The 14,334-nt window shown below is 40.3% G+C and overlaps 1 protein-coding gene across 1 annotated transcript in view; it reads right to left on the bottom strand.

The window, feature by feature from the left end:
* Nucleotides 1–14,334, bottom strand: part of LOC111154621 (arginine-glutamic acid dipeptide repeats) — a 497,893-nt gene that overhangs the window by 180,911 nt on the left and 302,648 nt on the right. Inside the window, exon 8 of the mRNA XM_022514341.1 lies at nucleotides 4,493–4,541. Within this exon, the coding sequence (XP_022370049.1) occupies nucleotides 4,493–4,541 (49 nt within the window). The remainder of the gene's footprint in view (nucleotides 1–4,492; nucleotides 4,542–14,334) is intronic.

Here is a 14,334-nt window from a genome sequence, read left to right as displayed (position 1 = left end):
AATAAATAAAAATCTTTAAAAAAAAAAAAAAAGTTCCAGTGTCCACAGAAACCAGGCCAAAAAATTAATTGAAGCAAGAAGAGGACAAGGCAGCACTGTCCAACAGAAATAAAATGAGAGCTACATATTTCATTTCAAACATTCTAGTATCCTTATGAGGTAAAGCATCGCCTCCCAGGTCGGCCTAGCCACATTTCAAGTGTTCTTAGCCACCTGTGCCCGCGGCTCCTGTCCTGGGCGCATGGGTATCAGACGCTAAGCAGTGAAGGGAGCCAGGGTATAATGGAGGGAGTACTGCCCTGTCCAGGGAGAGCAACCAAGCAGGGACGAGAACTAGTACTTGTATATCCCCTGATTTTTTTCCCCCAAAGTCCAGAAATTTTGACTTTTTAAAACAATATTGTGGCAAAACATAACATTAGTAAACCATGTGGTCCTAGGGCTCCAGCCTGCCTCACAGGAGATCTCTGATTCTTCTAAATGTGTACCAAGTGCTGACTTTCTCCGAACAAGGGTGCTCTTCTTTAATTTAGTACTGACTTCTATAACATTTAATTGGGTGTTTCAGTGAGATCTGCTTAAGACACAGTGCCATGCCGGAACGAAATCTAAAACTCAACAGATGTTCACATCAAAGAGCCTTTTCTGACATTTGTACAGAGTTCTGCTCCCCCAGCACCAAGTACGGTACCTGGTGTAGTAGTGCTCCAATGGCTATTTGTTAAATTAGTTAAAAAGTACTATTATTTTGGGAGAGGACAAATCCCCCTGGTCAAGAGAAAAATAAGCTGGAAATACAGTCAGATGGTTCACAGAGAAAGAAATGCAAATGGCTCTTAAAGAAAACATGGTCAAACTTGCTGATAAGAAAAAGGCAAATCAGCAGCACTGCGATACCATTTCTCATCTATCAGAATGACATAAATCCCCAAGTGCAACAATATACAAGGCTGTTGTATTAGCACCTGCATGAGTTGCTAGCACAAATGCAAAAATGGTACAATCTCCACGGAGGGGCATTTTGTAATGCCCTCACACTTCCAGGTGCACTTGCCCTTTACGCCAGCCATCCCCCTTCTGGGAATATTCCAAAGATACACTGACAAAAGTATAAAAATCTGTATGCTCAGGGCATTCACTACAGCATTACTTATAACAACACATGACTGGAATCAACTTAAATGCCCAAAAACAGGAACTGGAAGAATAAACTGTCCCAGGCCTGCAATGGAGCTCCGTGAGGTAGCAGAAGTTAGTAAGGAGGAGCTCTACATCCTGCTTTGGAGGAAACAGCAGGATACATTGCTAAAAGTTCAAAGAAAGTTGGTAAAAGTGTATATATCGTGCTATCACTTGTCTAAGATCAGAAGCTTAGGGACTAAAAATAAGAAGGATAAATCGAAACTTTAAAAAAACAAAAACAGGGGCACCTGGGTGGCTCAGCAGGTTAAACCCTCTGCCTTCGGCTCAGGTCATGATCCCAGGGTCCTGGGATAGAGCCCTGCATCGGGCTCTCTGCTCAGCGGGGGAGCCTGCTTCCCTCCTCTCTCTCTGCCTGCCTCTCTGTCTACTTGTGATCTCTCTCTGTCAAATAAATAAATTTAAAAAAAACAAAAAACAAAAAAAAAACACAAAAACAAGGGCGCCTGGGTGGCTCAGTGGGTTGGGCCTCTGCCTTCGGCTCAGGTCATGATCTCAGGGTCCTGGGATCGAGTCCCTCACTGGGCTCTCTGCTCAGCAGGGAGCCTGCTTCCTCCTCTCTCTCTGCCTCTCTGCCTACTTGTGATCTCTCTCTGCCAAATAAATAAATAAATATCTTTAAAAAAAAAAAAAAAACAAAAACAAACAACAACAACAAAAACAACAATTATCCATCAGGGAGAGAAGGAAAATGTGGAGAGGACAGAGACAGTAGACTTTTTTGAGCACAATTCTTCCTTCGTATGTTTGACTTTGGAGCTATGTGAGTAACCTTACATAATTATAAAAGCAAAATGAAGTTTAAAGAACAACAATCTCTTAAAAACCCTAAAGCAAAGTCAAATAAATGCACTAGCTATATATTGAGTTGGTTCCTCTCTAGGAGTTATTTCAACTAACTTTAAAACACATATTACTTTGCTTATAAAGCCCTAGTGGGATATTTTCTAAGACCAAAAAAAATTTTAATAGTAAACTGTTTTTAATAACCATATTGTTTGTAGCACTCTAAGTACTATTATTCTGCACTATTATATATGTATTATGGGATTAAAGCAAATGAATATTTATATTGGAGTCATTTGAAAATGGGATTTGAGACTTGGGGAAAAGACACAGATACAAAAGGAAAGAAAGATAGGATTAAATATAAAACCCAGATAAAAATTTGAATTGAAATTAAAAAGAATCTACAATATATTTTATCTTCAAAAAAAGGGGGGAGGGTTTATTTTCTAATCTGCTCCCTGAAAGGGCCTAGAAATAGTAACCAACTGGGTAACAATGAACACCCCACACCCAGTCAAAAAATGTCACTTCCCAATAAAACAATAAGGGCTCCTATGACAAAAGTTCAATTCTAGATCAAGGAAATACACAAGATGAGACATTAAAATCATGTCATACCAGTTAAAAGAATCCTACCCAAAATCCCCGGGGTCTGCTCAGTCAAAAGGACACAAGATGGCAGGAAGAAGCATCCTACCAGTCCCAAATGGGTAATTTAATCATCAGTAAGAATAAGGACAAATGGTTAGCAGATAACAAATAATTTAAAATCCACTTGTGACTGCTGGAAGGTGTTGAGAAACCAACCTAATATTTTTTTGAAAACTCAAGAACAGAAGGAAGGAACGGAGCTTTCATCCTGCCTTTCCCACGTGATTCTGATAATCAAATAGGTGGTGGTAAAGGGAAAGCTTCCTTTATTCACCTAATAAATGAATGACTGAATTAGAATATCACCATTTTAAATAACTAATCTAGTTATTTAATCTAGATCTAACTAATAAGCCACAGCTGCAAATCAGCATTGCGAGGACACACATACCTCCTGGTGGACATACACCGCACGACCTAGGCCAGGGGCAGAGGACTAAACCAGGATGATATTCAACTTCCAGATTTAACTACTAATTTTCAAGGTATGCCAAGGACAAAGGAACAAGTCTAATTACACATAAAGATGAAATTAGCCAAATCCAGACTATGGGACAACTGAATGGACGAAACATTCCCCTTCTTCAATACATACATTGAAAGAAGGGGGAAAATGAGAACAATATATGAATTAAAAGAGATTTAAGAGGGGCGCCTGGGTGGCTCAGTGGTTTAAAGCCTCTGCCTTTGGCTCAGGTCATGACCCCAGGGTCCTGGGATGGAGCCCTGCATCAGGCTCTCTGCTCAGTGGGGAACCTACTTCCCTTCCTCTCTCTCTCTGCCTGCCTCTCTGCCTACTTGTGATCCCTGTCTGTCAAATAAATAAATAAATAAAATCTTTTTAAAAAATAAAAGAGATTTAAGAGATGATTAACCAACTGCAAATCATGGCTGTTATTTAGAGTCCAATCTGAACTATAAAAAAAAAAAAAAAAAAAGAGGGAAATCTAGACTAAGGGGGTACTTAAGAAATTGCTCATTTTTATTAGGTGTTACATATTACAATTTTTTTTGGAAAGAGCTCTTATCTTTGGGATATCACAAGTAAAATGACAGATTTGTGATTCATTTCAAAATAATGGTTAGAGAGGTATGAAGGAGAATAAATGAAACAAGTTGACCATAATCTGGTACATGTGAAAGCTGACTAATAAGGATAAGGGGATTTATTTTACTATTCTTTTTTGATTTTCACATATGTTAATATTGTACCTAATGCAAAAAATTAAAATTTTAATAAGGAAAATATTGCCAATCCATAAACAAGTTGTTATATTTGGTACTCTAAAACATTTTTTTTTAAAATAAAACCTAATAAATATATTTAAAATCTGATATAAAATAAATGAAAGTATAAAAGAATGTAAGCATAATAAATCTGTTCCTTTCCAAGAATTTAAGCATCTTTTACTTTAGAACCACTTTTTTCGGGGTACCTAGGTGGCTCAGTCGTTAATCATCTGCCTTTGGCTCAGGTCATGATCCTGGGGTTGCCAAGGGCGTGGGGAAGGAAAATGGAGAATTAGTGTTCTACGAGAACAGAGTTTCAGTCTGGGAAGATAAGAAAGCTCTGGGGATAGATGGTTGCACGGTGATATGAATACACTTAAATATACTTAAAATTAATGAACTGTACACTTAAAATGTTTACAATGGTAAATTTTACATTATGTGTATCTTATAACAATTTTTTTAAAGTATGCAATGATCGGGGGGAAAAAACCAACCCTGCATTTATATAAAATTCCCTAAAGCTTAAAAATGATTCTAAGCTGCTGCTTAACAGAATAAAGGGCCAGCAGAATAATAAGAAATAAAACCCTACTGGAAAAGCTACTAAAATTTGATTTACCTGATGGCTAGGACCAACACGAATTTCTCCCTGGGTGCTGTTCAGCCTCCTGTCACGAAAAGAGCAGATCAGGTTAGCGCATACAGTTCTGGCATCGACATTAACACATTGTTTTCAAGGCAAATAATTCATTTGAAATAAATGAGGGATAACCCAGGAAGAATTAAGTTCCCCACTATTTCTAGTGTTGTCTTGTACATGCATACTCCCCCACCCTCCCTACATATGTCTAAAATCTCTTTCCTCTAAAAACCCCCTTCCTGCCGCTTCCTGTCCCAACTCCCCATACCATTGCTCCTTCAAACCTCAGAGAGGTACATTCTGACAGTACAACCCCAGGAGAGGTTTCTTCTTTTCAAACATTTCACATGCCCTACTGTAAACTTTACTAAAAGATAAACAAGAGAACTACGGTTCCTAGCACACACACTGGGTCATTCATTCATTCAACAAATATTTATTAAGTACCCAATATACACTCAAAACTGTCCTAGGTGTTGGAGATAAAGTAATGAGCAACACAACATCCCTGCCTTATTAGAACTTACATTCTTATTTGGGTATAAAACAAAGAAACAAATAAATCGGATGAAAAAAGGGCCAAAGAATTAAGGAGATGGTGAATGATAAACACTTTTACAGTTCTTTACACAAGATAGTCAGAAAAGGCCTTTGTAGGGGGAGGGGGAGAATGGCAGAGGGAAAGGTAGAGAGAGGATCACAAGCAGACTCCATGCCCAGGAAAGTGCCCAATAAGGGGCTTGATCTCATGACCCCAAGACCATGACCTGAGTCAAAATCAAGGGTTGGGCACCCAACTGACTGAGCTATCCACACACACCCCAGAAAAGGCCTTCATAATAAAGGGGGGGGGGGAAGCAGAGATGAAAAAGATGTGTGGGAATGAGCCCAGAAGGTCTAGGAGGTGGAAGAATTTGTCTTGCTGCTGTGTTATGTCATTCCTACTGTACTTGCAAAGCTCACCCTCTCTTGCTTCAAATTCTAGCCATCCCAGGTTCCTTTTAGAAGCCACTACTTCTGTAAAGCCTTTCCTGATCTCCTTCCCATTTCACCCCACAACCCCCCAAAGGGTGTGTTGCCTTCCCCTTATGCTCCTTCACAAAATGCCTGTGGACTGTTTTGTCCCAGCCTTGCACAGGGTGCTCACTGGGTATATGGTGACGGACAAAGAAATACAGTCCCTGCCCTCCCGGGGCTCCACTCCCAACTCCTGGTTACCCTCAACTCTGAGTCATGACTAACTGTAGGCGGTCTCAGGCCACACTTCCCATGCCCGGGGACAAGTCTGTTGTGCTGCAGAGCCACCTTCGAATTTCCAGCAGTGCCAGTGGTGGCTGGTGGACTTCACTGTGCTGCAGAGTAGAATGGAGCCAGCAAAGGACAGGAGATGCTGCACGGTCTCATGTTTGTCCTCCACGAGAGTTGATAACCCCAGTGTTAATGTAGAAGGTTGTTAAAATGAATTCTGGAAAATGATTACTTCCTTCTTCTTTTGACCCAACAATTTCTCTCATGAAAAGTCTTACTTGGGGAAAGTGGGCAGTAGATATAACGAAGGGAGAAGACTCAGAAGGGAAAGGTATGGCCCAGTTCTTAAGGAGCTCACACTCCAACTACCCAGGAAGTAGTATCCATCCCCAAAACACCAGAAGAGGTCCAATCAGTACACTGGTAAGCATAAACATCTCAGAAGAAACAATACAAAAATGCCAAGGAAAATGATCAAAATTAGACAGGCTTCACAGGGAGAAAACAGTGCATGCAACAGTTAATTTCCAAAGAAATTAATGTAAAGGGGAGCACATCAGCAGGACAAAACATGACTTCCCAAGAGGGAATCAAACCCTGCACAGTGGGAGAAAAGGCTGTGCAAGTACTGTCTGTAATATACAAAGCACCTCCAGTTCCCCACTAGGGGAACGGCATGTTGAAACACATGTCAAAGAATGGACTGTGCTAGTAGGTTGATGTAGGAAGGGCATGCTGTTTCAGGAGGTCTGAGAAGAATCAAACAGGCCAGAGGGTATTTTAATCATGAATATGTTAAGAAAAATAAGCAGTCAGTATTGCTGACCATACCTTTCTGTTTCATAACCAGCCATGAGCGAACTAGCTGCCAATAGCTCTCCCCTGTTTTTCTAAATAGTTTCCAAATGCTCGCCTGCCTACAAGCAGGTCTAGCCAAAATGTGTCATCAAAGGCTTCAGCTGCAGCCCATCCAGTAACTTGTGCCCACAGCTCATCTTCCAGGCTCTTCTAGAAGTTCTGTGCTATGCCAAGGTTCTCAAGTGGATGCCTATGAAAGCATTTCCCCATCACTGCTACACACACACTGTGAAGTCCTTGATAATTCTAGAACAAACATTCCTGGTCTGTTTTTATTTCAATCTTCTTCCTTTTTTATTTTTTGTTTCTTCTTTTAATATTTTCATATGCCAATATTATCGTATTTAGCACAAAAATGTGCCAAAATAACAAAACAAACACTAAATATCTTATATCCCACTGGTTTGCATAAAATAAGTTAATAATTATTACTAATAATAATTACACAAGTGACACAAACAAGTGTACTGAGGATCTTAAGAGCCTAAATTGGAAACGGTTTCTCTCATTTCTGTTTCTGTCAATGACGGGTACTAACAAGGTTAGTAGTGTAAAAAGCCCAAAATAAAAGAACCTTTGAAAATTTAAAAATCAGTTTTTATAACAAAATTATTTCTTAACCATATGCAATTTTAAATATCAAGGTTTCTTATAGCAAGAAATACAACAAAATTATTTTTGAGGATTAGGATCCAAGGTAAGCAGACAATGGCACTGGCCTACACTTCCAGGAACTCCTGAATATAGAATAAACGGTAGAAATGTGTTTTAGGTCCAAGATAAAAGGAGGCAGATAGCAACACGCCCCTTTAGAGAGAACTGGATGCATCTGAGAGAAAAACTGTCAGCATATGAAGTGAAGATGGCAGACAAGAAGTAAGCTTTGTGGGAAATAGCCAGTTTCCAGCCACATCTGCAATCCAGTGAACAATCTCCGTCCCCCTCTCTCTGCTGATAGCAGCCAAACTCCACATTAAACTACATGTTCCTTAGGGTGCCTGGGTGGCTCAGTTGTTAAATATCTGCCTTCACCTCAGGTCATGGACCCAGGGTCCTGAGTTCAAGCCCTGCATCTGGCTCCCTGCTAGGCGGAAAGCCTGCTTCTCCCTCTCCCACTGCCCCTCTGCTTGTGTTCCCTCTCTTGCTGTCTCTCTCTCTCTCTCTCTCTCTGTCAAATAAATAAATAAAATCTTTAAAAACAAAGCAAAAAAACCATGTTCCTCCCCTGCTGCCTCACTGGCCCCTTCTTCTTGCGTGCTCCTCTTGTGGTCCAAACTGCCCTATCAGAGGATGATACTCTGCTATGACTCATTCGGACATTTCCTACCCCACTACCCCTACGGGACTATAGACTTCTAAAGCACAAGAAATGATACCAATCTTGTGTGTGTCCCCCAGAATCTACTACACTACCTGCCTTTACACATTCAGGACAAAGTAAAGTTCCTTAGTAGCATGAACACTTCTAGATTACTGAATTGTAAACACCGACAAAGATCACCAGGAATTACTATTTAGATGCAGTACCAACAGCCTGTGGAAAACACTCTTAACAAAATCACATGCTGACTAGTACCTGTTTCCTTTTACTTAACATAGCAGCTCCCAAACTTTGGTCTCAGAAATTCTTTATGGTCTTTAAATTACTAAGCATTCTAAGGAAGTTAGATTTTTGAGAAATTTCCCCCCCAGAAATTTTTTTAAAATAGCAATAAGCCTATTACATATTAACATGTATAACTTATTTTTATGAAAAATAATTGTATTGAGGGGTGCCTGGGTGGCTCAGTGCGTTAAGCCTCTGCCTTCGGCCCAGGTCATGATCTTGGAGTCCTGGGATCTAGCCCCACATCAGGCCCTCTGCTCCGTGGGGAGCCTGCTTCCCCCCACCCCCACTCTCTGCCTGCTGCTCTGCCTACTTGTGATCTCTCTCCCTCTGTCAAATAAATAAATAAATAAATAAAATCTTTAAAAGAAAAAGGAAAAGATAAAGTAAAACAACTATTTAAACCAGAAAAAAAAAATTCAATGAAAACAGAGGCAATGCTTTACATTTTTGCAAATACAATACAGGACTTAATAGAAGACACCCAGATTCTCCTATGTGCTTCTACATCCAATCTATTGCAATAAGTTATTTTATTTTTTTTAAGATAAGATTTTATTTATGTATTTGAGAGAGACAGAGACAGTGCAAGCAGGTGGAGGGGCAGAGGGAGATGGAGAGAGTCTCAAGCAGACTCCTCACTGAACACAGAGCCTGACGGGCAGCTGGATCCCACAACCCTGAGATCATGACCTGAGCTGAATCAAGAGTCAGATGCTTAACCTACTGAGCCCCCAGGGGCCCAGCAACAAGGTAGTTTAGTTAGAGTATTGAAGAAAAACCTAGCCTCACAAAGACAGTAACTGGGAATGGGAAGAATATTTTAAGATTTTTTTTATTTATTTGACAGAGATCACAAGTAGGCAGGGAGGCAGGCAGAGAGAGAAGAGGAGGAAGCAGGCTCCCCGCTGAGCAGAGAGCCCGATGTGGGGCTCGAACCCAGGACCCTGGGATCATGACTTGGGCCGAAGGCAGAGGCTTTAACCCACTGAGCCACCCAGGCGCCCCTGGGAAGAATATTTTAATAGTCTTTTTGGCAATTATGGATATTATTTTGGATACTACCCCAAAACTCGACAAAGTGGTCATTTCTTAACGTTTTTTACCACAATACAAATCTAAAACCTCATCTATGATCTTTCTGGACTCTTTTACATTAAAAATCCATTAGTCTGTCTTGGCCCTTCAATGGGTCCTTCTAGGTGGACGTGATTTTTGTAATGTCATGTATAAGTTAGATGGAAAATATTGGATTCAGGCTTATCCTTCAATTAGTAACAATGACAGTTAGCATGTAAATATTTCCTACTGTTCTAGGTGCTCTGCAGTCTCATTTCTATGTATTCATTTAGTTCATATTTTGATAGGAACAGAAGCATTAACAGTGACAGCAGCCCCAGAAATAGAGCTTACTGCATCTTATATGTGAAACAACACAGCTGCTGAAGAGGTTTCTGCTTGATGTACAGTGTTGATTAATTAAATAACTAGGTCTGGGCAAAAACAGGATGGCCACCAATTAAGGAAAGAAAATCCAGACCAAGGACAGTGTAAATCCCAGTGAGGTCGGATAAAGGACACTACATACAAAATAAGAAACCAAAGATGAAGGTCATGTCCCAGGATAATGCAGGACAGATCTATATACACCCTTGTCCCTGCCTCAGCGTTTTCACGACATTATCTTAAATTTAGATATCTGCAGTTGCGTGACAAACAGCAGCAAAATAACAATACTAGTTATCACTTACTAAGTATTATTTGTACCAGGTATGTATTATTATTCTTGTGACAACCCTATGAAGCAGTATCTCCACTGTAGAGATAATAATCACAGTACTAATTGTAGCATTAATAAAGAAACATATATGGTGAACATTTACTATGTACCAGGCGTTTTAAGCTTAAGCAAATTCCAAATATTTTCTTATCTAATCTTAAGGATGACCCTATAAGGAAGGTGCTATTATTACTTCTTCATGTAAGGAAACTGAAAATGAGAGAGAGTTACGAAACTGCCCAAGATTACACAGCTAACAAGGGGAAAGAAAAAACCAGGATTCAAACGCAAGTTGAGTTGACTCCAAAGTCAGCGCTCCTATGTGACAGAGAGATTAAGCTACTGAACCAAAATAATGTAATCACTAATAGAACAAGTATGAGAAACCATATACCCTTGTCTTCATTTCAAGCATCAAAGAATTATCAAAAAGAGTTTTAGTTTGAAAAATCAGCTTAAAAGAGAAAACCTATAGGGGCACCTGGGTGGCTCAGTCAGTTAAGCATCTGACTCTTGATTTCAGCGTAGTGACATTAATCCCCAAATTGGGCTCTGTGCTGAGTGTGGAGCCTGGAGCCTGCTCAAGATTCTCTCTCCTTCTTCCTCTGACCCCCATGCCCCCACCCTCACAAGTGCATATTCTCTCCCCCTCTCTAAAAAAATTTTTTAGTGAGAAAACCTATCAAAGTTAAGGGTCAATTTATATAACATGGTCAAAATAACAAAATTATAGAAACAGAGAACAGATTAGCAGTTGCCAGGTGTTAGAAATGGGGGATGGGTAGGGAGGTGAGGGAGCAAGAGGTCTGTATGGTAACGAACAGATGTGACGATGGCAGTGGTCACATAAAGCTACACTGACTGACTTACACACACACACATTTTACTAATGTCATATCCAGGTTCTGATGTTACACTAGAGTTATACACAAATGTGGAAAGTGAGTGAAGCATATATAGGAGCAGTGTGTAGTAACTTCCAACTTCCTATGAATCTAAAAAATTAAAAGTTTTTAAAAGGTCAAAAAAGTTTGTTGGTTGAGTAATGTATTACAGACAGACTGGAGAGAAGAAAGCTAGACATGAGAAAAGCTAATTAAATGGCCCTAAGATTCCCCTAAGATGTACTGTAGACAGCTGAACAAGTAACAGAAGAAAGAATGCCACAGTTGAGAAAAGACATTCAAGGAACTAAGTCAAGTCACATAAATTCTTTTTTCCCTGTATTTACTAAGGATTCTGGCTTGAAGTCATCCTTTTTGAGACATCCCTGTGAATCATACTTTAAAAAAAAAAAAAAATTTGACACCATCCTCACCAGCAAGGACAATGTCTCTGTGAGCTTAATGTAAATAATATATGTTTTTCAAAACAGCTGAGGTTCAGTCCCCATTATTTGACAAATCTTCGCTTTGGACTATGAAAATACAGTCCCAGAAGCCAAATTACAACAATAATGGCAAATCATTATGTTTATTCCTTGAGCACTGAAAGAAAGAAAGAAGAAAGAAAAAGAGAGAAAGAAATTCATTGTATATGAAATCTGATACAAAAGAAATCCATGTAACAAAGCAGTATCCATGGCAACTACAACTTAATATTTCAGTCCTCTTCAGCTGCAGTGGATTAAATAAAATGACAAGATGTTCCCTTTGAAAAGTAACCTGTTACCATGGAAACGTTTTAGTCTAAGAAGTAAACAGGGAATGGACAGAAAGGGGCAGGAAGCCTGTAACTGAATATCAAAAAGGGAGAAGCATCCACGCAAAGGAGATGAGAGAGCCCGCTAGCCAGATGCAGGCTGGGAGAGGCAAGTGTCTGTGAAGGAACATTCACTCAAGACATGCAAATAGCTCTAAAAGAGTGTGGTAACTGCTTACAACAAGGACCCGGGTCTACAGCGGAGGAAGAAGGACAAGAGCACAGGATCCAGGGGAGAAGACATGAGCTGGTAGAACAGAGGCCCGTCACAGGGAGCTGGCATGGGTTCCCACCCTCAACCCAGACCTGGTCCCCAATCCAAGCCCAGAATATCACAGTAGTGTGGCCTACAGCCCGTTCCCAAAAGGCTTGAACTGCGTTACTGTCCAGTTGGACCCTTCTTTGTGGCTGGTGTCACGCATGAATGAAATCACTGTGCAATCTTCCTTTACCTTCCTTCAGATCACCGGCTCAGAGAAGAGGTAATTCTTACCTTTTCCATAAGCTGTTCAGTTGAGCAGGAAGACTGACATGAAATCAATACAAAGAAGACTCTAGAAATTCTACTACTCACTAGCTCATTCAGAAAGTGATCACAGAAATGGACTATGGGTCCAGAATGAAACAAAACAAATTTTAGGAAAACTGAAAGGCAATTTATCAGAATCACTTAAAAAAAAAAGATTTTATTTATTTGAGAGAGAGAGCAAGAGAGAAAGTGAGTGAGGGAATGAGGTGAGGGGCAGAGGGAGAAAGTAGACTCCTCTCTAAGCAGGGAGCCTGATCAGGATCATGACCTGAGCCAAAGGCAGATGCTTAACCCACTGGGCCATTCAGGCACCACTAGAATCACTCTTTTTTAAGCAGGGTTGTGGGCAGGAGTGAAAACAAGGATGATAAGAAGGAAATCTAGAATAGCATGCTGGGTTTCTCAGATTCCTCCAGCATGAACGCACGTTTCCAAAGCAGTCTTATCTTAAAAAATTTTTTTAAAGATTTTATTTATTTGACAGAGGGAGACACAGCAAGAGAGTGAATAGAAGCAGAGGGAGTGGGAGAGGGAGAAGCAGGCTTCCCGCTGACCAGGGAGCTCGATGTGGGACTGGATCCCCAGACTCTGGGATCACGACCTGACCTGAAGGCAGACACTTAACGACTGAGCCACACAGGCACCCCCATCTTAAAAAAAATTTTTAACATATACTTGTTTATTTTAGAGACAGAGAGTGCACGTGGGGGCCGGCGGAGAGGGAGAGAGAATGAGAATCAGCAGACTGCTGCAGAGCTCGCTGGCACAAGCCTGAGACCATGACCTGAGTTGAAATCAAGGGTCGGACATTCAACCAACTGAGCCACCCAGGAGCCCCACCCCTACCCCAAAGCAGTCTTTAACAAGCCTGAACTGTCTTTAAAGTCTGACACTATCTTAAAAACCCATGTAAACTTTGTATTCTATCGACAATATATTCCCATTTGTTTTAAGAGGAAACAATTCCCTAAACCTGATTAAAATCACTGTGCTTTGTATACCCTATTGTATTGTGTACCCTATGCACAGAGTAACCTATCGGATGTCCCAAGACTCCAGCAGCCCGCTCCTGGGAGGGAGGAGATGTGACACACACTGCAGCAGATGCTTAAGCACAAGGGAAGAGCATAGACTTCAGAATCACATGAGCCTGGATTAAAATCTCAGTAACAAACAAAAAGTTTTATTAGTTTAAATGTGATCTTGGGGACACAATTCAATGTCTCATCTAGGAGATGACACTCATGATGACTGGTTAGCAAAGTTGTTATAAAAATAAAAGATGATCTACAGGGAGAAGCGGCACCAGTCTGCTGCACAGTAGCCCCTACTATTATTAGCTTTAAGTACTGGCAACCGACAACAACACAAGCTAATTCCTCTACCAGGAATTCCCAAAGCACCACCTACCTCTTCTCAACCCTTACCACAGGCGTGAATTTTTATTTATTTGGCATGATTTTATATTTATTTTGTGTAATTATTTCCTCCAATGTCCTGACCTTAAACTGAAAGTACCATGCAAGTAAGGGACCAAGTTTGTTTTTACCTCTGCATTATATCTGAGGGCCCACTGGCACTCACAACATATATTCTAAATGAATAAATGACTCCAATATTTTAATTCAGCTGTTGTTTAGCCATAGGTAGCAACTAAGCACTTTGGTACAAAATTAAATCAAGCCACCTGTAATAGAAGGCTAACCCTCCTGCCCAGCAGAAAGGATATTCTGAATGAATATTGATTTATCAGAAGAGAGAGAGAAAGAGAGAAACCCATCAACAGTTGAAAGAGTTAATGTTTCAAGTTCATACACAAATGCAAGACAGAAACTCTTCAAAATCCTGAATCATGATATTCCAAGGCCTGAAGAGATAAAGGTGCTCTTTCAAAGGGCGAGTTAATTATGGAGGAGTCCAGGCCACAGATGTAGCTCTCCTTCCACAGAGTACCCCCTAAATATAAGTCAGAGCCCAGAACTAAGAATTTAGGCATTGGCTGAGGAAAAAGAAGAGATTTCATGCTGACAATAAGATGCAGTAAATATGCCTCTATACAATGTATGTAACATCAGGGGGAAAAATGGTAAAAAACAAAA

Source organism: Enhydra lutris, unplaced genomic scaffold (genome assembly GCF_002288905.1).
Source record: "Enhydra lutris kenyoni isolate GAN:26980312 unplaced genomic scaffold, ASM228890v2 scaffoldscaffold38, whole genome shotgun sequence".
Lineage (NCBI taxonomy): Eukaryota > Metazoa > Chordata > Mammalia > Carnivora > Mustelidae > Enhydra > Enhydra lutris.
The sequence above is the reverse complement of the archived record's forward strand: the minus strand, read 5'-3'. Positions and strand labels throughout refer to the sequence as shown.